This window comes from Anomalospiza imberbis, chromosome 11 (assembly GCF_031753505.1).
Source record: "Anomalospiza imberbis isolate Cuckoo-Finch-1a 21T00152 chromosome 11, ASM3175350v1, whole genome shotgun sequence".
Lineage (NCBI taxonomy): Eukaryota > Metazoa > Chordata > Aves > Passeriformes > Viduidae > Anomalospiza > Anomalospiza imberbis.
The window spans coordinates 17,636,639-17,657,697 of NC_089691.1; the positions used below are offsets into that span (position 1 = coordinate 17,636,639).

The 21,059-nt window shown below is 38.6% G+C and overlaps 1 protein-coding gene across 4 annotated transcripts in view; it reads right to left on the bottom strand.

Moving 5' to 3' along the window:
* Nucleotides 1-21,059, bottom strand: part of SUCLG2 (succinate-CoA ligase GDP-forming subunit beta) — a 113,042-nt gene that overhangs the window by 59,492 nt on the left and 32,491 nt on the right. For all 4 annotated transcript variants that reach the window (XR_011003124.1, XR_011003125.1, XM_068202212.1 and 1 more), the window contains exons 3-4: nt 2,120-2,219; nt 1,901-1,991 (exon numbers count right to left, since the gene is read on the bottom strand). Coding sequence is in view for 2 of the 4 variants with exons in the window: in XM_068202212.1 (XP_068058313.1) it covers nt 1,901-1,991; nt 2,120-2,219 (191 nt within the window). In the remaining 2 variants the exon portion in view is untranslated. The remainder of the gene's footprint in view (nt 1-1,900; nt 1,992-2,119; nt 2,220-21,059) is intronic.

Genomic DNA, 21,059 nt, shown 5'->3' on the forward strand with positions numbered 1-21,059 from the left:
GCAAAGGAAAAATACAGTCTTTCAAGGCTGTGCACAGTCCTGTACCACCAAAATAAATATCTGAAATTCAGTAGTGCAAACTTCATCTTAAACTTCACCTCTGCCCCAGCTGCTCAGTCCTGCCCACTGTTCATTCACACAAACAACATGTGGAGGGGGAGAAAGGAGCCACAAAGTTAAATATTCTATGGCTACATGGCACAAAAGTCATCCTAATGTCAATCCTTTGAATAAACCACGTCAAAAAAACCCCAACATCCATACTCTTCCTCCACTTCTATCAATTTCAAAGAAAATTAGAAGTTTCTGTTTCAGAACTGAATCTGTCAATGATGAACAGGCTTGCAAAAAAAGTAGAATTTCTGTATGGATGTATTCAAGGCAGGCCAACTAGGGCAAAAGAATAAAAACAAAGAACTTATAAAAGAAAGCTGCTTTTACAATACTAATTTTCCCAAGCAGAGTGCCTTAATATGGAAAAGGTATATCCATAGTATTATCAGGATCTCTGACAGACATGCCTTAATGGTAACGCTGAGTCTCCTATTTTAATATATAGTATTTCTTTTTAAGAACACCTCTGAGGAGTGATGGTAATTTGCTCTCCTTGCTCCCCAAGAGAAGAACTGCCTGAACACCTTCCTCCACCCTCATTAGACAGGATCTTCTCAGACAGGTGCTCCTTCCCCTTCTGTGCTAATACACCAAGCTGTTCACAGGATATTAAATGTGAACTGCAGCTCCTTCAGCTCATGCCAAATTATTTCCTGGCATCAGATAGAGTGTGGCTCTTGACTACTTACCTGTATGAGGATTCTTGCTCAGTAAAACAAAGCAAGAGACAAAACCAGATACAGCAGATAGGCAATTGCCAGGATTTCCTGACTCACAGAATTTTACTAATTTGAAGGAGAATCTTACTGAATCTTTGATTCTCTCATTTAGGCCAATACAGAGCAAATCGTTGATGCTGAAATAAATCTTGATGCATTCCAGAAAGCACCATCATTAGAAAATGAACTCCCATGTTCATCTGGTACCTCAACCACTACCATGAACACACATTTTAGTCTGTATCTGCCACAAGTAGAAAGAATGTACTGTTCAGACACTTTTTTACAATTGCGAAAAAAAATCTCATGCAAACCTTTCAATACTTAAAGGGGGCATACAATAAAGATGGGGACAAACTTTTTAGTAGGGCCTGTTGCAGTAAGTCAAGGTGGCTCTAAACTAAAGAAGACAGATTTTAATTACATATAAGAAAGAATTTTTTACAATGAGGATGGTGAGGCACTGGCATAGCTTGCCCAGAGCAGTGGTGGATGCCCCATCCCTGGAAAGATTCAAGGCCAGGTTGGATGGGGCTCTGAACAGCCTGATGTGGTTGAAGATGCCCCTGCTCATTGCAGGGGGTTGGACTGAAGGAATTTTAAAGATTCCTTTCAACTCAAACCATTCTGTGGTTCATCTGTCACTCTGTTAAGACTTGTCCAAACCTGAGGGTGACTGAAGTACAGATAATATTATTACTAAAGGGAACCATGTGTCTACTGTTTCTGTTAAGCAGCATGTCAATAAGCATGTACAGCTAATGCTACAGTGCAGTTGTATCACCATTTAGTATGTGTTTGATGGAAGATAAGCCTATGACAAAGAATTCCTTTCAATATACATTGAGAAATGAATTTATTTTTCCATCAGTGGGTATGCCAAAATTGAGTAACAAATATACACAAACTGAAGAAGTAACATTTTCTTTTTTTTTTTTAATCAATTAGATGTAATCAATCAGGAATTGGAGAAGGATTGAAAAACAATCTATGTCATACATCCCAGCTTATTAATGCAAAATTGCAGCTGAACATTGTTTTCAACTTTCAAGATGCCAAATTCTTACCTTTTTAACTGTCACACCATCCTTTGGAGTTTGCTTGGTTGACAGATTGTACCCAATCATCTGTTTAGCAAGCTGTTCAACAGTCTTAGGGCTACAAACAAAGGAAAAATGTTAGTTTACTGAAAAATACTAAAAGAAACAGTCCATAGCTATTGTAAACAGCCTAAATATTATACAAGGAGCAATTTATTTATAGTTTTTTCAATTGAAAGTACTTACTCTTTAGTTAGATGAACTCCTCCTTTCAATCCACTATTGAAAATACCTTTCCCTCTCCCTCCAGCCAGAATCTGTGCCTTCAGAACAATTTCCTTTGCCTCTGTAAAAGAAAAACACATTGCAATTCTGTGGTTTGTCAATTATTGAGCTTGTTAGTATGAGATCAAAAAGCATTTCCAGCTTGGACTCTTAAACCAACAAGAAGTTATTTATAACTAGTGAGCAATAAAACAAGAGTAAATTCATCACTTCTATAAAGCAACCTTGTCAAAAAAGAATTGCTGAAGGAAGTTAAGGGACACACAGCTTATCAGATGGATAAATAAGTCATTGTGAATATCAGAACTGTTGTTATGCTGTTAATGCTCCATGGCCTGCACTACAAACCACACAACCAGCCCAGCTCTGTGGCTCACACACTGGCACGGGTTTTAAACATAAATCAGATCATATTTTGTCTTGAATTCGCAACAAAAGAATGCTCATCAAGGGAAATAAATTCCATTCCTTGCTCTGAACACGTGGAAGGAAGTGCATGGATGTGGTTCTTAAAGAAGAAATCCCAATGTCCAAAGGGCAGGTGGGTGCAGAATAAGGGCAGGAGCTGGGAAATGAAAACATTTCACCTGTCTGTGAGGCATCACCTGGATCTTTGGCAATTTGAGTGTCTCAGTAACACCAAAGTGCAGCAAGACAGTGACAAAAGCAATTGCACCATGTGCTCCATTCCAAACAAAAGCAATCCTGACATCTTTGCAGAGGGGGTAAAAGGGAAAACAACCAACCAAACCAAACCATCACTCATCATCTCTGCAGCTCTGGATCACAGCAAATTCCTGAACCATGAACACCTCCCAGGCGCCTTAAAAATGTTTATTAACACCAACTACTGCCCCTTTGCACATTTCTCATAATAGTGCTGGCTGCTTTGCAAAGTCTGAGATCCTAATATTAACATATCACTAAGTATGCCTAGAAAAGACTCATTGTTACCCTCTCCTGCAGTCTGGAAATCTCTGATTTCAGTGGTGTTTGGATTAGGTCACACCTCGGACAATAATATTTTATCTAAGTATCAAGAAAACATGAGAATTTGTTGTTAAATTGACAAATTTACTGTTTAATTGGCACAGAGGGCACAGATACTTTCAATCAAATACACACACAGGCTTTCTAGGCTGTAAAAACATTTTGCAGATTATTAAATGTAAGTTTTGAGGTGCAGCAATTTTTCGTGCAGGCAAGCTCTGACACAGCATCATTTCAAGGTGCTTGTATAATAAATTTCAGCAACTACAAAAAAAAGTTAAACCTTAGAATAGCATAAATATTCTGAAACAAACATTCTATTTAACACAGCAGTAGTAGTAGTGACTATTACTATTTCTATTATTATTAATAATTATTTTCAACACAGATACTGTACTAAGAAATGCTTAATATCAAAGCTCCTTGAGGCTAAAATCTCTCCACATGGTTATCCATTCAGTAACATTTGACATATATCACTCTGAACTTTAAAAGACTTCTCCTTGAAAATATTTCATGCATTCCAATATATTCATGTTCTGGGCTCCCTATTACTCATGCCACTGCAGGGCAGATAACAAGGAAATTTAAATGCAACAAAAATTTTTATCTCAAATGTTACCTAAACACACAAATTAAGATGAATTAAAACTATAAATCTCTTTTCAACCTGCACAAGCAAACTCCAAAAATCACAGTAGCTGCTGTGATAAAGAATCTAATATGGTATTGTTAATAGATGCTGCAAGCATTTAATTAAATCAATTTTAGCTTCCAACCATCCTGACAATGTGAGCTTTGATTGTCAGTGATGGGTGGTATCAGTTCTGGGAGTGATCATCACCCTCATTCCCAAGCACCACGTTCCATGAGCACCAATTATCTCCACTGGGCTCCAACAAATGAAGTCAGAGAAAGGAATTAATGTGTACATTTTTATAATCCACCAGAGGACTATCAAGGCAATAGAGTAACTTCAGAAAAACAACTATCAAACCCATAAACAAACAGACATGAAAGTGAGCACAGCCACGTAAAGATTAGACCTGAGGAACTAATCAGTGCAGCAGCTCAGCAGAGCACAGTACAGCAGGTTCTTCATGCCCTGCAGGAAACCAACAGGAAGCAATTTAATTCCACAATTATTTGCCCAAGCTCTTTAAAATGAAATAAACCATCCAGATCTCATTTTACAGTAACTAGGCTTGATCATGCAGTACTTACCAAGTTGATTCACTACTTAATGTCACTATCTTATTTAAAGAGTTGATTTCTAGAAATGCTCACACAAAGTTTTTGTTTGTTCCTGCCTGAATTCCCAAATTATGTATGAAAGACTGTGCCAAAAGAAAAATGTGGGATTAGCTAGAATATTTGAAGCAACTCACCTTCACCTGCAGGTTTAAGGAAAAAAAAAAAAGGTAAAGTCAGTATTAAACCCATTCAAACCAGAAAGGTGCGACTAATTTCTATTAATACCCTTCCAAACTGTTCTAGTAACACTGGAAAAAAAGTTTAAGCAGAACTGTGTAGTTACACATAAAGGATTTGAAAAAAACCTATCACAAGCAACATGCCTTTACACCACCATAAAGTACAGTACAACATTTTCAACAGTATTAAGGCTTCAACCAACTTCTGTGTATGGCCATTGACTGACCAGCCTTGTGTAAATTAAAACACAAAAACTCCAAAGAAAACCAAATAACAAACCAGCCTGCTTCTTAAGTGTGCATATGTGGGGGTTTAGTCAAAGATTTATAATTTTTTTATCATTAGAAACAATAAAAAACCTGACAGCTTTAAAGTGTCACTAATTTAGCAACAAATAGCTGCAAACTGCTCCATGCAGATTAATGACACATTGCTGGTAACAGCATGTGTTCTTCACTAATTATAACCTGGATACATTAATATCTCAGACTGAGCAGCTCTTGTATTTGCCTTTTTTACATTAATCTATGGAAAAGGAGAGAGGTGCAGGTGTGGTGTTAGAGATGGGTTTAAGTGCTGGACCTGGGAGGACTGGGTTAAATGGCTGGACTTGGTGATCTTAGCATCATTTCCAAGCAAAGTGATTCTCTGATTTCTAAAGAATCCAGCTGGTTCCTAAGTCAAATGCCAATAAATAAGCAAGACTTTGACTCCTTAGAAGAATATTCAGAATTCAAAATTTCAGAGCTGGGTCTGGCTCTGTGTATCTAAAAAACTTTAACCACAGGGAAAAAAGCCTTCATTTTTTTTGTATAATAAATTATTTTTCTATAATAAATTCAGATGTTTCAGCAGGGCAGAATAGAACACTGAGGGACAAAGAGCCTCTACATGGCATCCAACAAAACCTCTCCTTCCCTGAGCCAGCACTGTGAATACAAACAACAGTGATACTCCTTGCAATTGGAATAAGCTCAGTGCTGTAATGAAAGCCTATTTAAAATCAATAAAATCAGTCCTGCTTTTGGGAGCTATGATTACTCTGGTCCACTGGTACTGCTTGCAGCAAAAATGAACAGCTTGTTCTCAGCCCACTGCTGTGTATATTTAACTACTGAATTCTTGATCATGAAACAATATACTGAGAAGCAGAGTTCTGCTGGTTATATGCTATGCTAATTTATTACCTGTGAACAACTTTCCATTATTATTGATACAACTGTGTGGCTGCAAATTAGGCACGTTAACAATTACATTAAAATGTGCTGTAGCTTATCAAAAATAAGCTGCTGTAAAGAACACAAGATGTATGGCTGCATGGGAACAGGTCTCATACGCTCCCTGTTCATGAACAAAAGGCTTTCTACCAGAGAGAACTCAGGACTACTTTGACAAGACCTCCCACACTACAGAATTAGAGCTTGGGACAAAGAGAGGAGGTCTCACATGAATTCCTAATCAAATTTATGTCTCACCATGAGATTTCAGTGGTCTGGCTCCTCTATCTGCAGGGGCTCTGTATAAATTAATTGCTGTCTGCGTCTTCTTTAAAAATGCAGAACGCATTCCACCATTACATCAGTGTTTTTTTTACCCCAGTGAAAGGCAGCTGGGCACAGAAGGGTTCCCTGCAAACCCCTGACTCCAAGGTAAGCACTGCAGCAGCAGCAAAGTGTCCCCAGAATGTGCCCTGATCTCTCTGGGAATGAGCTGAGCACACATTGCAGAGCAGATGAGAGCAACCCACTGTCACGGCAGCTGCACAATGCAAAGTCAGGACAGTCTTGAGTTCTACAGCATTCTACTAACAAGCTACAACATGGCTATCTTCCTATACAAGGTCTTTTAAGGCTAAACTATCCAATTAAGAAATGACACCTAAATTATTTTCACTTTGAACCCAGTAACTAATCCCTCAAAGCCCGCAATGCGGATTTTTCTGTCCAATTACAAAATACTACCCAAACCCATGAAGAAGAAGGTGAAGAAGAACAACCAGCCACCACCCTAAAACCTCCCACATATATTGCTATATTCTAAAACCTTAAACTCTAAGTTTTCTGCCTTGTGATATTACACACTTCTAATCAAACCATAATCCCAGTGCTATCAATCCAGTTTGGAAGCCTTCTCCACGGCCTCAGGTCAGATATAGCATTTCCTTGTGGGTCTGTGCCCTTCAGCACAGAAATTCTAAAATTCTCAGCATCCAGGATTCCAACAAGGACGTGCACATCCAGGTTTTACAGAAGGCCTGTCTCCTCACTGACCAAACTCTGAGTCTATAAGCACACGGGAGCAGTGCCCATGGAGGCAGCTGGGATGCCAGGATGCACAGGAGGAGCCCAGCCCACTGCAGCCAGGCAGAGAGTCTCTGGTTTCAAGAACTTTGCTGGTCACCCTTCTCTAGGTAAAATAATTAAGTTGTGCCTGATGAGCAGAACTTGTGGAGTGCTTCCTCCTCCCCAAATCCCAAAAGAGCCAGATGAGGTACAGGAATCTGCAACCAGCTCCAAACTCTCCACCTCTACAAAGAGGCAGAGGGCAACCTAAAAATGTATTTACCTGACAAAACTGCTCTGAGGGACACAAATCACTGCTTTGTTTGGACATGTGCAACTTCAAGCTCTGCTTTCACCATCCAGACTTTAATCCACATCTCTTTCATGGTTGTCTGGAATATTATTCCATAAAGGACTGACTGGGAATCTCACTGGATGACCAATTCCATCTCCCAATCATTTCTGCTTAACACTGTTTTCCTAAAAACAGAAGGAAATTCAGTGCTTCCTTTCCCAAAGAAAGTGGTTTTTCCCCACTCTGCTTTAAAGTTTTGATTTCATAACATGAGATTTGAGGAAAACAAGGCAGACATTACAGACATTTTCTGACAGCAATTATTCCTTACTTTGGATAACACGAGAACTATAAAGACACCGACAAACCCCAGAACACCTACATGGCATTCCTACTTATTTCCACACCAACGTTGATGCAAACCCACAAATGCTCAAGTGGCCTGTAAGGGTTCTAAATAATCTCTCCCAAACTACATCTCTGCAGCTCAGAGACTTTCTTCCAAAACCAAGGGTTCCCCTTACAAGCTTTAAAAGGGTCCAGTTTGGATTGGTTTTGTGTTTTACTATTCACATCTAGCTGATCCAGCAGTAGGGAAATCTACTTTTTGGGGTCTCATCTGTCCTGTCTTATTACTGTTTTTTCTTTCTTGTTTTAATGGTACCCCTACCACCTGAGTTTCCAACTTCCCTTTGGGCAGGACTGGCTATAATTAATTTTCCAAATTTCAGCCACTCTCTTACACTGCTCAGGTGCCTATTACCTTTTAGCAACATCCAGGCCAGAGACATTCTGTAGATTACTCCAGCAAAGAAAGAAGGGAGAGTAACAGTAATAAGAAAGAAAATAACAAACATAATACAATAATAGAAAAACTGTATAGGAAAGCTTAGTTTCCACATTGAACACTGAATCTGAAAGTTGTTATAATAACTTTTCACATTTGCATGTCTTTACACCAACTTGGTCTGAAATCTGAGACAGCTTTTCCCAAGTATTGCTGTCATTTCCACTGCTGCCCATCTTCTGAGAGCTGCAGGGCTGCAGCATCCAAGGCAGTTCCCAGGCTCTGCCAAGTGAGCAGATTGAGATGAAAAAGAAGCTGTCCACAAGGTACCTCCCACATTTACAAAACTATTGTTGTGCTTAAAGGCCTTTTGAATGAAGATAAACAATGATTTCCCCCCCCCGCTTTAATTTTAATTTAAACTCTCTTCCTCTGTTGTTTTCATCCTTCTGCTCTGTAACACCAAAAAGAATTATGTTCTCACAAGCCTACTTTCTACAACCTTTGGTTTGCAAACTAGTTTAGAATTAAAGTTAAATAAATCATCCTTTTTATAATTCCATACTTTTGAATATATTGTATATTTATTGCTAGATTTTAAGCCTCATTAAAACCTATAATGATAAATTAGTCAGTCTCTTGATTCTGTCACTACTATTATTAATTGCCCTCATAGCCATTACTACACACTTCACCAGTGATAAAAATTTTAAGGCTAGATAAAATCAGCTAAGCTAAAGCTCACTCTCAATATTGCAGTCTTAAACCCTCTCAGAGTAAAAGTAATCAAGTATTCACACATCCTACATGTAAGTTAAACCTGATAAATTACTTATACAGCAATGGAGCCTCACTAGATCCAGCAGCACCACTATAATGCATGGAAAAATATGCACATTAAGGCAGGGATCCAAAAGAAACAGTTCTCATATTGAAACTGTTCATTGTATGTGCTTGATTCAAACTCCATGGGATATCTTACTTCTGATATTTTTCAGCCTTTAACAGCTTCTTTTTTCAACCTAACTTCTCATTATTTTTTACATAAATTTCCTCTGTAATAGACAAAGGGCTTAGAAAAATGGCTATTTCCACATTTGCTTACAAACTTCAGAGCAGACATGGTTTGAAACTCAATCAGGAAAGGAACAAGTTTGTTCTTTTGGGGAAGAGCACTGAAGTTCACTGACAAGAGAGAAAAAGCTCCTTCTGCCAGCTCTAAAGGAACATCCATTCTATGGGCAAAACAGAGAAAAGCAATTTCTGTAACCTGCAGTCACCCTGGCATCCTGCAGCATATAAATAGTAAATACTGAACAAAAATCGAAAAATCCATGCAAAGGGATCCAAGGTTCTTTCATCATTATACCCAAAAGATCCATTCTTGCTACTTTTAGACTTCAAAACATCCTTTATATTATGCCCAAGCCAATATTATTTTTCTCCTCTTCAGATGATTTCATTTTAAGAGGCTGTAAAAGCAAGCAAAGAAGACTTTTCCTTCTGTATTAGTCACAATCCCTATGATCTGACAATGCCACCATGGAAGCTTCTCAGGATACTCTGTTAAGCACTGAGAAACCTGGGGATGCAAAATCACGTGCTTTAGTAGACCTGCTTTCCTTGTAAGTATTAAATACATGAATAAATCACAAGACTTGATTTCTAAAATCGTCATTCAAAAATTTGTCAGTTTTAACAGATCCTTATCAAGACATTTCTCTCTATACTTCCCATTTCCCTAAATTACAAAAAAAAAAAAAAAAAACCTTTTAAAGCTTACAAGGATTTGAAGTTTTCCTTGCCAAAATAACATCCAAACCTTCCCACCCCCAGTAAAATATATTTTAAAGTTAGCAGACTCAGGCAGATAACTGTGCCCTAAATTCTTGACTGAATACCGTAACACAATTTGTTTTAATACAGTTCAGGGAACAGGCTCTATGCAATCTGTAGTGTTGAAGTCAAGCAGCCATTAGGAACAAGCACTGTTCTCGCCCCTTGCTGCAACAATACACACACCTGCTTTACTGGAACATGTTCAAAATTTCATTCTTTCTGATTATATGTAAGGCACAAAAAGACACAAAGCCTTCTCTGACTGATTCTAATTCTTTTATCCATTATTGAACTGCAGAGATGATTTTGAAAAAATTGCATGTAGTGTAGAATACATAAAAACCAAGGCACATATATTAGTTTTTTTTTTTCACAATTCTCTTTCAATCATAAAGGAGTTGTTGTAGTTGAAGATATTCTCAAAAATGGAGCACGAAATAAAAAACCTAAGCAAGGCACCAGGGAGTTCACATGGTAGAAAAGCAAGTTAATATGGATTGTTAATATGAATTGTAGAATCACAAATGGTTTGATTTGGAAAGGACCTTAAAGCCCACCTCGTTCCAACCCCTGCCATGGCAGGGACACCTTCCACCATCCCTGGGTGCTCCAAGCCCTGTCCAACCTGGCCTTGGACCCTTCCAGGAATGGGGCAGCCACTTGTTCCAGTGCCTCACCTCCCTGATGGTAAGGAATTCTTTCCTGATACAAAATCTAAACTTTCTCTCTTTCGTATTGGAAAATATGCAGAGAGTAAAGACAACTGCAATGTTACCACCACAACCTAAGAAGTGCTAACAAATCCATAATGTGACAGGTGAACCCTGCTCAAGCAGAGACTTGATAATCAGCCCTTTGCCAAGCACAGTCTTTCCACACAGGCCTGCTATGCCCAGCAGGATCCTTAAAAATAAGCATTACAATGGAAGCCAAAGCTTAAAGAAATGTGGAGGGCATCACACAGTGGAGGCTGGGCAACCAACAGCCTTCAGAAGTGTGAGGAGCAGGCTCAAAGGAGAAATCTCAGAGTGCATCAACTTTAGACCCAGTTTCTGCAAGGCTGCCAATACTAGGCCAGGACTAAATTCCTGCAAAGGGTTTCATCATCTTTTGCTGCCTTGTAAAAGCTGGGACAAAGTGACCTGACAGGTGCCCATGCGCATGCACTGCTCCACTTCAAGGCACCTCACTTCTTTACTCACCACCACAGTGGTCATTTCTCCTCTTTACAACAATTTACAGATGCTTTCATCTAACAGGTGGTTATCTGCTTAATTCTAAGCACACACTGATGCCAGCTTGGCATTTGGGTGCCTGCATAAATATTTCCCTCAGTGAGGCTTTGACACATTTCATGAAGAACTTCTTAATGAAGCTCCAAACCTAAATCTCTTCTACAGTTTGCATTTTTACCCTAAGCAATGAAAATACTGAACAGCTCTCAGCTGAAAATTTACATTTTTAGCAAAATTAACATTTCTCTCCCAGAGACAGTTCTTGTTATACAATTCTACCCTAGCTCTTAGCCTTGTATCCCTCAGCTTTTGTTTCATTGTGTAGGGCTGCATTAGATACCACACATTTTGCTGTTCAGACAATAAATAAATCAATCCACATCCAAAACTAGAAATATACAAAAGAATAGCAAATCTGGCAGTATTTTGATCTGAGCCAAGCCCAGCAGGACTGAAATGTCCTCCAGTAGCCTGATTCATTACCCAACTCATTCAGTGGAATTAACTACAAAATTTTCAATATATTGCTGAAATAATTTATTGAGCCTCTGAAGAGAATCATGCTAGACTGGTCATTATCTGGGAAACATCTGGATGGGAAAATGATCACATTGAAGAATTTATGTCTGCCTCAGTAGTGCTAAAGACAGAAAGTTGAAAAGTATTACTTTGGAGCTGTTATTCTATATATGCCCTGGACTCCTTGCCCTCATTTAGAAGCAAGCCACTGATTTGCCACCCCCTGCCTAAACTAACCCAAAATACCTGACTTTCCCCTCCTCACAACCAATTTCCACCACCAGCACCTTCCCAACCTTCTTCACTACTTACAGACAGAAATCACATACTTAAGAGGCAATTTTTAAGACCCCAGTACTGACCACTGAGATGTAGCCTCATTTACTGAAGTGTTTTCTATTTGAAGAAGAAAATCAGACCCCACAATGAAAATAAACACTATCTCAATTTAAAGAGAGAATCTTTTTCCAGCACAGCTTCTAACAGACACCTGATACCAGGTGTAAAAGCCAGCTGGAGAAGGAAAATCCAGTAACTGAGATGCTGGGCTGAGGGATTGCACAAATGTGACATTCAAGTTCTTCTTCAGATAAAAGTGGGACTAAAATGATGAACAGGTATGGCTCTGGCCATCTGGAGTAGCCATGAATTTTACCCAGAATGAAAAGAAAATCCAGGAAGAAGGAACAGAGTCGGTTCTAATGTTTCCTTCTTGTTAAGTGCAGGTTAACTAAGTGGAGTCTGGGCAAAAGGTCATTCATTTCCAGAGCTCCAGATCTAGAAAATAGAGTTATCCAAGTATGAACCAGGCCGAGAAAACTCACCACATAAAGGTGTAAAGAATGCAGGAGAGAATGAAATACAAAAAATGAATCGAGAGGTATCTATTTAAAACATAGAAACACTGCAACCAGAACAGCCACCATATTTACTCTTGGAGATATTTTTCTGCACAGTTTGCTTAAAATCCTTCTAAGGATTCCTGCTGTTAGATTTCATGGTATCTAGCTTTTAATTGCATTAAAAAAAATCCTACTACATTAAGCAGTATTAAAAGAAATACTTTAGTCCCCTGGCAATTGGTAAATATTAATTGCTGTAGAGAGATGAAGTTCCAGTTGTGATAAGAACTTGTGTTTATAACTTAATGTCAGATAAGACCAGTAATCACTGAGCCCAGGTAATAAGGGATGCACTATCATCCTCCTCCTGTTTTTGTTTACTCATCACATATGTGAAATAGAAGCAATTGCCAAAATAATCTAATACTGGAAAAAGGTTAGGAGCAGACCTATTAGAAGAATCTTTAAAATCTAATTCAATATTTCAGACTTAATTACTCCATAAAAAGGCCATCTCACTGATCAATGATACACTGGTTAATTTAGATTCAATGCTGAAAAAAAACCCTGTTTAGAACATAGTCTCAAATCTGTATTACCTGAACAAAGTTCTTTTTACAGCTTTATAAAATTACCCAACCTATACAATTCCTTCTCACACATACAGCCAAGGCATTCAACATAAACCCATCCAGAACACATACCTAACAGTGCATCCCTGAAAATATTAATTAGCCCTCAAAGAAAAAGAACATTTACTTTGGTTATTTTTTCTAGATTTCTTTTTTGTTCTGTGATTTTTTTTTTAGTATCATATCATCTGCAGACATTTTTCAAAAATGCTGAAGAAAGGCAATTTAGGGAATGTTCCAGATAAGGAGGAGAAAAAAGTCCTGTGGTGCTTTTCATAGCTTGGTAATTTTTATAGATGTTCATCTTGTGATGTATTCTTTTTTCACACCATTGTATTAAGAGCCTTCAAATTTGGATGTTTGGTGGAAGCAAGATAATGCAAACTTTACAGTTTCAGCTCTGAAAACTCACTGCCTATTAGGCCAGGTTAAGAGAGAAAAAAATTAGGTTTAAAGTGTTCCCATTAATTATTGAATGTTAAGCCACAAAAAAATGCACAGAACTTTGAACAACTTAGTTGGGTGGACCAGACAAATTTCTACTTGAAAAATGAAAATAAAAAATAAGACAAGAGATTTTTATCCTGAGATAAGCCTTTAATTCATAAACCACCTAGAAGAAAATATTAATTATTTCAAGCACATGGGAAAGCAACTGTGAAAATAAATGTTATATCCTTGATTTTCACCAGTAGCTTGTTAGCTGAGCCATTCATGACCATGCCCAGTACCAACACATGCAGCTCCTTGGCTCAGCCTCTCTCTGCCACTTCATTTTCTCTGTGGTTTTATATGGATTTGATTTTTATTATATGCAGCTACAACATGATCTGTATGAGGACACTGGACAAGCTGTTAGCTCCATTAACTTAATAATAGATTTCTGAGTGTGATTTCTTATTAATTTCATTTTCCTCATTCCACGAGAAGCCAAAATTACAGACAGCCATATGGTGCTTCATAAACAACAATTGAAAGTTATTTTCTAATTTTTAGGCAATAAAAAAAGCCCATAAAAATACATATGGTTGGAATGATAGAAAGGAAATTACGCTTTGGAATGTCTGCATATGTCTAGGATGCTCCAAACACTTCCTTAGCCTTTTTCCCATTCACACACTTCTGGTCCATGCCAGCCACTGGAGGTTACAATTAATCACAGTGCATGTTTTAAAGTTCACAATTAAGGTTTTTCTTCTAGAAGTGTAACTTCACAACAACAGCTTGTATCAACTGTGTAGCACAACTTGTGTTGTGGCTCTGATACTCCTCACCTTTACTCACTCCATGAATTTGCTAACAGGAGGGCTCCTGCCCAGCCAGAAGTACCTGCCAGTCAGAGAAATGAAATCCATGGGTTGGAGACTGGACTGGGAGCCTGTCAGCTCATTACAAGCTCCCAGTAATGTAAACTACCTTGCCATTTACAGGGACTAAGAATTCCCAGTACCTAACACAGCAGCTGAAAAACCAGCCTACTCCAAATCAGCGCAAGCTGCTCCTCTAAATGACTCCAGAACAGCCACCTCCTTCTTCCCTGCCCTTTATTACATCTTGTGTACGTGCTGATTGGAGAGCAGTTTGGTCTGAGAGTCCCACCTGAGTTCCTGAAGTTACATAAACTCTTAAAGTCCCTTACTGTAAAATGGAAATAAAAAACTACCTGCATCATGGGAATGGTCTTTTTACTAAAACGTCTGTAATGGGAGAAATTTCCTTCAAAGCACCTGGGGTAACTCTGGGATAACTGCTTTTACTGCTGTCCACTACTGGAAGTCTGCATAATGTGCAGAGATTTTGACACACACACACACACACACACAGACATATATATACTATATTTGTTTATACATATGAACAATTTAAGTATATTTATTCACACACATATTAGTTGGTGCAATCCACTCCAGAGGTCAGTCAATTCAGACAATCCTCTGCTTCCATTTTCTTTCCTTGGTATTTCATGCTGGCATTCCCTTTAGATTTCCTAGAACCTGCAGCACAGCCTACACAACTCAAGCCAAGCTAGAAGATGGCACACAGTGGCAGAAAAGTTTTGGTAGTAACCTGGTGCACAGCAGGTCTCCACAGATGCTCCCTCAGCAGAAGAGCCACAACTCTTTGCCAGGATCCAGTACCTCAAAGATAATCACATTCATTTGTGCATTTTGCCTTTCAGAAATGCTTAGAAAAGTTTTGAACTAAAATACCACTTTTTTGCCAGAGAAGACAGTCTGAATGTCACTAGAGGACACAAGGAAAAATGACGCATCGCAGCTCTGGTCACGATGAAGAGACTAATTTATTTCTTCTGACTCCAATCATTTATAGTTCTCAAAAGGTGCCAGTGGATTGGAGGGTGAACGTGCCACCTCTCCAACGACACTGGACAAACCACCAGTGCATCAAATTTCTCCGCCTCTATGAAAGAATGCAAAACAATAGGTTGTTTACAGAAAGTTGCCTTAGAAAATTTACAAGAATGTAAACTCAGAAGGCTTTAGAAAATCCTGAGAAATCAGGGTGGCAGTCCGAAAGAAGACAGCAATTTCCTAAGTAACCGTGGTTAAGTGCACATTGTCCTCCATTAACAGGGAATAGATTTAAGTATTTCCTGAAGATCTCTTTTTAAGTGGCCTGTAACTAATTAGCTGATTAAGGCTATACAATGACACAACTATGTTTCACATTCCGAGCTGTAGCTATCCAACAAAACCATGGGAAAGTGTCCATCTTACAAGGTAATTTTAGATTTGAATTTATGAACCAGTTCCCCCAGGGATATACAGGATATACATCTTTGCACCATTCCTCTAAGAGTTATGCTGTAATTAGCTATCTGGCTGGGGACAGAGGGAAGAGTATTCAAATTCAATGATGATGCCTTACCGGGCAAAGCCAGAATCAGTAACATTTTTTTTGGTTGCTAGTGCAGTCCCAAGTGAAAAAGAGCAAGAAAATCCCAGTGGCTGAGTTTTAAAAATTCCACAGCAAAAAATAAAACATGGCTCTTCCTTAGAAAACCCAAATGTTAATTAATAAAAGGTTAAAGGGACATTATAAACCTTACTGATGTTTTAACAAATATTGAAGACCAGCATTTTGCCTTTACAGAACAGTGCTAGTAAAGTTGTCCATCTTGGTGTAGTCATTTATCCCAGAGTGACAAGGATATTGCAGTAATTATCAACCAGACTCATAGTTTTCTTATTTTTTCCCCTAAGACAGATCAGCACATGTCCTGAACAAACCTAAATGAATCTAAACCATTCCTTCTTTTCTTCTTGTGCACTTCTTTAACACAACCAATTTTTTTTTCTTTGTGTGTACAAATTCCTTTGTTTCACAAGAAAAGACTTTTTCAAATCCATCACAAAAGTAGCTGTTGCGATATTAATAGATTTTTCTTCAAAGCAAATCAGATGCAAAGCCTCTGGACTACAGTTTTAAAGCCAAGTATTCTGGATACATGAGAAATTAAATCCAATAATGCACATTATAATTTTCTTTTGCTTTATTACCACTGATCTGAAACTGAACATCTACAATCACATCTTCTCTTTCAATTGACTAACACCAAAGTGATTTTCTGACATCACCTCAGTTGGTTTCTGCAGAACCAAGTCTGCATTTGTTAAAGGAATTTTGAAGCAGCAGCAACTAAATTGAGAGTAGGTCCTACTCACCTGCAGCCTGTAGAAAGGTTGAAATATCAACAATTTCTTGTCTTTTCAGCATAGGAAACATTAGGAGGTGTAAACATTTAAACAAAACCCCAGCACGTTTCAGAACAATGGCCTGAGTAAAACGAAATTCTCCACCCTCCAGGGCAGCCTGTGTGGACCTCCCAGGGCCAAGCCAGAAGACAAAACAAGGCATAAAGGTCCCCCACCCTCAGAGCAAAGCACTGTCACTGTGCTTGTAACCCAAAAAACAAAACTGCAGGGGGACAAGGGACCTGGCAGCAGGAGAGGAACATCAGGAATGTTGGTGTGAAATCAAGTCATTTCCCCCAGGAGTGGGCTGATCCACAGCTCTGTCCAGGGCAGCTCTGGAGGGAAGCTCCAGGAGCAGCGCAGGAGAGGTGTTGATGGAGAGAACCAGACATCCCAGGCTCTGACCTTGGCCACCCCGGTCAGTGACGTGTGCTCCATGCAGTAAGTTTTTCATAAAGCTCTCAGCTGCCCCAGAGCAGTGAAAGAAGAAGCAGGACAACAAATAAAAGTGAAAATGAAGAGTGCATTACTTTCAGCAGAGAGCTACAGCCAACCTCTGCTCTCCTGTCTAAGAAGTGAAGTGATAAAGCACCACAGTGACACTTCCATGGCACTGCAGACTGAGCAGGTGGAGCCGCCAATTTCCTGTTGACATCTCCCAGGAGCTCTCCTGTTAAACAATTAATTAATGAATAGACAAAGAAAGAAAAATTTTGCAAATGAGCAGAGTTACAAAATCAGGCACATTTCATTACTATCATAATAATTTTCCTATATGGCTTCTTACCACTCACCTAATTCAGAGCACTTTGACATCAAAAATTAAAATTTAACTCCCCAATAAACAAGCTGCAAGCAGTTTGAAGTGCCTCAAAATCTACACAGATCAAAAACACAGACCTATTTCTATTGGTTATGAAATATTGACGTCAGCCTTACAAATTACACAGACACACAAATTTAAGGCCTTAAATAAATGGATTTGCTTTCAAAACCTTCCTTGGACACACCTGATGAGAATGGGGAGGTCTTGGAGCTAATCAGTGCTCGAGGAAAAAAAATCATAGGCCTAAACTTAATAAACCACTGGTCATTTGTGCCAATCATCTGGAGGCACTGTCTAAAGGTTCTGCTTTTCAAATGCTACAGTGCAGAGTGCCTTTCCCTGCAAACACTCCCAAAAGTCCCAGAGCTGCCAGCTACAGTTGCTGCTTTTGAAACTTGGGACCATCTGTATTTGAAATGAGCATTCTGTACATAGTTATCTGCATCCCTGCCATGCCAAGACATGCCAAACATGGAGACCCAAATGTAAATGCATTCTGCCTGCATGGGTAAAGACCCAACACGCTGATGCACAACACACAGACAAAAATATTTTCCTGCAAAGGGTGTGCCTTGAGTCAGATGCAGCCTGTTTATTTTGTACTTATAATAGCCATTGAATTAACATTTAATATGGTTACAAAATTGACATCCACACAATAATTCTCTCAAAGAAGTGAAAATACATTAAAATCAAATACTTTTATAACTAATTTCAACTTTTTAAATTTATGCAAAAGATAATTAATACACTTCATAGAAGCTATTCAAGCTGTTTTTCAGTTTGTGTGTTTTAAAGAGTTTTCACACTCCTCCTTTCTGTTTTTCCTGCTGACACTTTAATCTCCTCTTGTAAATATGAGCTTATAACAATAAATCATGTTTTATTTATTAAAGATATAAACAGGAATCAATACAAAGCAGGAAAGCCAATCTCCATAAAGTTTCCCTCACCACTGACTGAAATTAGTTTTCATATGAAGATTTAAATATGCATCCAGTTGGCATTTAAGCAAGACTGAAGATATTTTCTCTCTTGCATTACATAACATGCTAAAAAAAAATAAAAAAAAGAAAAAAGTTCTGGCTTTGGCCAGTTCTAGTGAAGTTAAATCAATGACAATTCTTTAAAATATAAGTATTTTTCTGCAATGAGGAACCTGACACATCTGAGAACTGTTGCCTAAATTAGCACGAAAGAACTCCACAAATTGTAATATAAAGCAGGGGGTTTCTACTTTTATATTCAGGTCACTTTTAGTCACAGCACCGTTGGTTTGGAGATACAAAAAAAAATCACCCCTGAATCTACTGTAAATATATTCTGCTTGGAAAAATGCCTGTATGAAGCACACCAGGGAACAGGAGTGCAAGCAGCCCACATCACCTTGCCCTTTGTTTGGACTGTCAGTTTTTCCTTTTGATCTTTCTTTGCAGTTGAGGAACCAAAAATTGATTTTCCCAGCTGAACTAAGGTAGAAAAAGGACAATGTTTTATTTAAGATACTTCATGCCTGCACATAAGCCTATTTCTTTCTCTATATACAAAAGAAACTGTCTTTTTGTTCTTGTAGAAAAATATTTCCAAGTGGGGAACAGTCTCAGTGTACTAACTTTAGATTCATAACAAAAAAGGGGGGAAGGTGTTTAAAAACCCAAATACTGGACTCCTGCAGAGAAGCCCACACATCTCAGGAATCTTCCAGAGGAACAGAAGATGAGCTTCAGGGAAGCAGGTCACACTTGTTAGGTGTCTGCAGAAACCTAGGCCACGAGCAATGTCACACTCAAAACCTTGTTTACAGGCAAAGAGAAAGCACAATTTACATATTTAGACACACAAAAAGCCAAGAATACATTGTAAATATACCCATGATTTCAACAGTGTAGTTGCTATTTTTTTTAATTGCAGTTTTACTTGTTACAGAACAGGAATTAATGCTTATATGCAGGGGGAAAACCTCTATAATAACGCAGTTAAAATTGTTACACAACTATTTTCTAATTGCTACCTCTTTTCCTAGTGTTATGCTCATCCTTCCACTGCACTTCTGGGTCCAAAGGTAGACATTTTCATTCTGGTCTAGGGCTGTTCTTAATTGGAGTTCTTTGTTGGGAGGAATATTTGTTTTGATGGCTCCTTCTTCTTCACTCTTTTAAAATGGGCTCTTTCTTCCCACTGGTCCATGCTCCCCTGAGTTTACTGTATACAGTGAGTAGTAGGGACATTAGATACCAGAGACACATTTTAACCCACTGTGAGCCCAAAATTATGGAATTTGCTAATTAATTTGTTTGATTGTTGTCACAACTTGTATTACAGAATAATGTGTTGATATTGGCAGAAACCACCATTCCCTAACACCAGGTATTTTTGATACTCCTGGACTACAAATTTCCTGAGTTATTTGCACAAATTCTTATTAAGTCCTTGAAGAAGTCTGAGCTTACAAACTGCTGACCTGCTCTTGAGCCTCACAGGAAAGCTGAGGACACACAAATGCCCACTGAGTAGCACAAGAACCTCCTGTCAATTCCAGGTTTCCCAGTGCTTACCTTGACTACTCCAGTCTTTTAAATCTCTTTTTTTCCTGTGCACTTGGAAGAGTTCACACAGCTTTGCCCAAATGTTTCATTAGAATCAGTTCAGCACCTGACTAGTCACACAGGGCAGTTCAGAGCAGTTTTCTGGACAGCACAGTAAATTCTGTGTAATTATGACCCAATGGACTGCAGTGAGGCCAACCACTGCTAAGCTGAAACCCAAGGAATGCAATCTGTGATTCTCCTTAAGATATATGATCAGCTTTTAGAGCTTGGAAAGAGCGGGGAGAGTACATAAGAAAACCAAATTCTAATATCCAACAGGGCATTCTGCAGTTAGTTAAAGACAGAGAGCAGTACATACATTCAATTATTGATAGCACTGCCCTGCTTAATTAGAAGCTTCCATGCCTTTCTTTCCCAGTCCTTTGAGGGAATACAAACATCCTAAACCCCCAGTTCTGACAGCTTGGCATTTGTCTCTCAAGCTCCAATCACCACCTCAGCAGCAAAGATATAACTATATACATTAAACTCCTTGTTTTACAGGTTTCGTATCATTAAATTAGCCTAGAAAAATGACTATCAAAGAAAGAGAGAGCTTTTGGTTTGGCAATCAGCATTTACAGGAAAGGATGTATCGCAACGTGATATGGAAACCAACAAAGCTGTTTCATTTAGGCTTCCTGCAAGTTGAGCTCTGTGGGGATTTTGAAGGCAGATACTATGCTTGGAGATTGAACTCTATATATTTTAATGAAATTGCACAGTCTAAACACCACAATGAGTGAGCAGTCATATCAAACAGTGGAATTTGGAGCTTTCCCAATTACTCACATATAAACGGAACTTTTCTGGGTAAAAATGCAGAATTGGAATAAACACCACTTTTGTTAGCAAAGAAAGAGAATGTGCAGCTGATTTAAGTGCCTTGAACCTGTGTTGAACCTATAAAGGGACT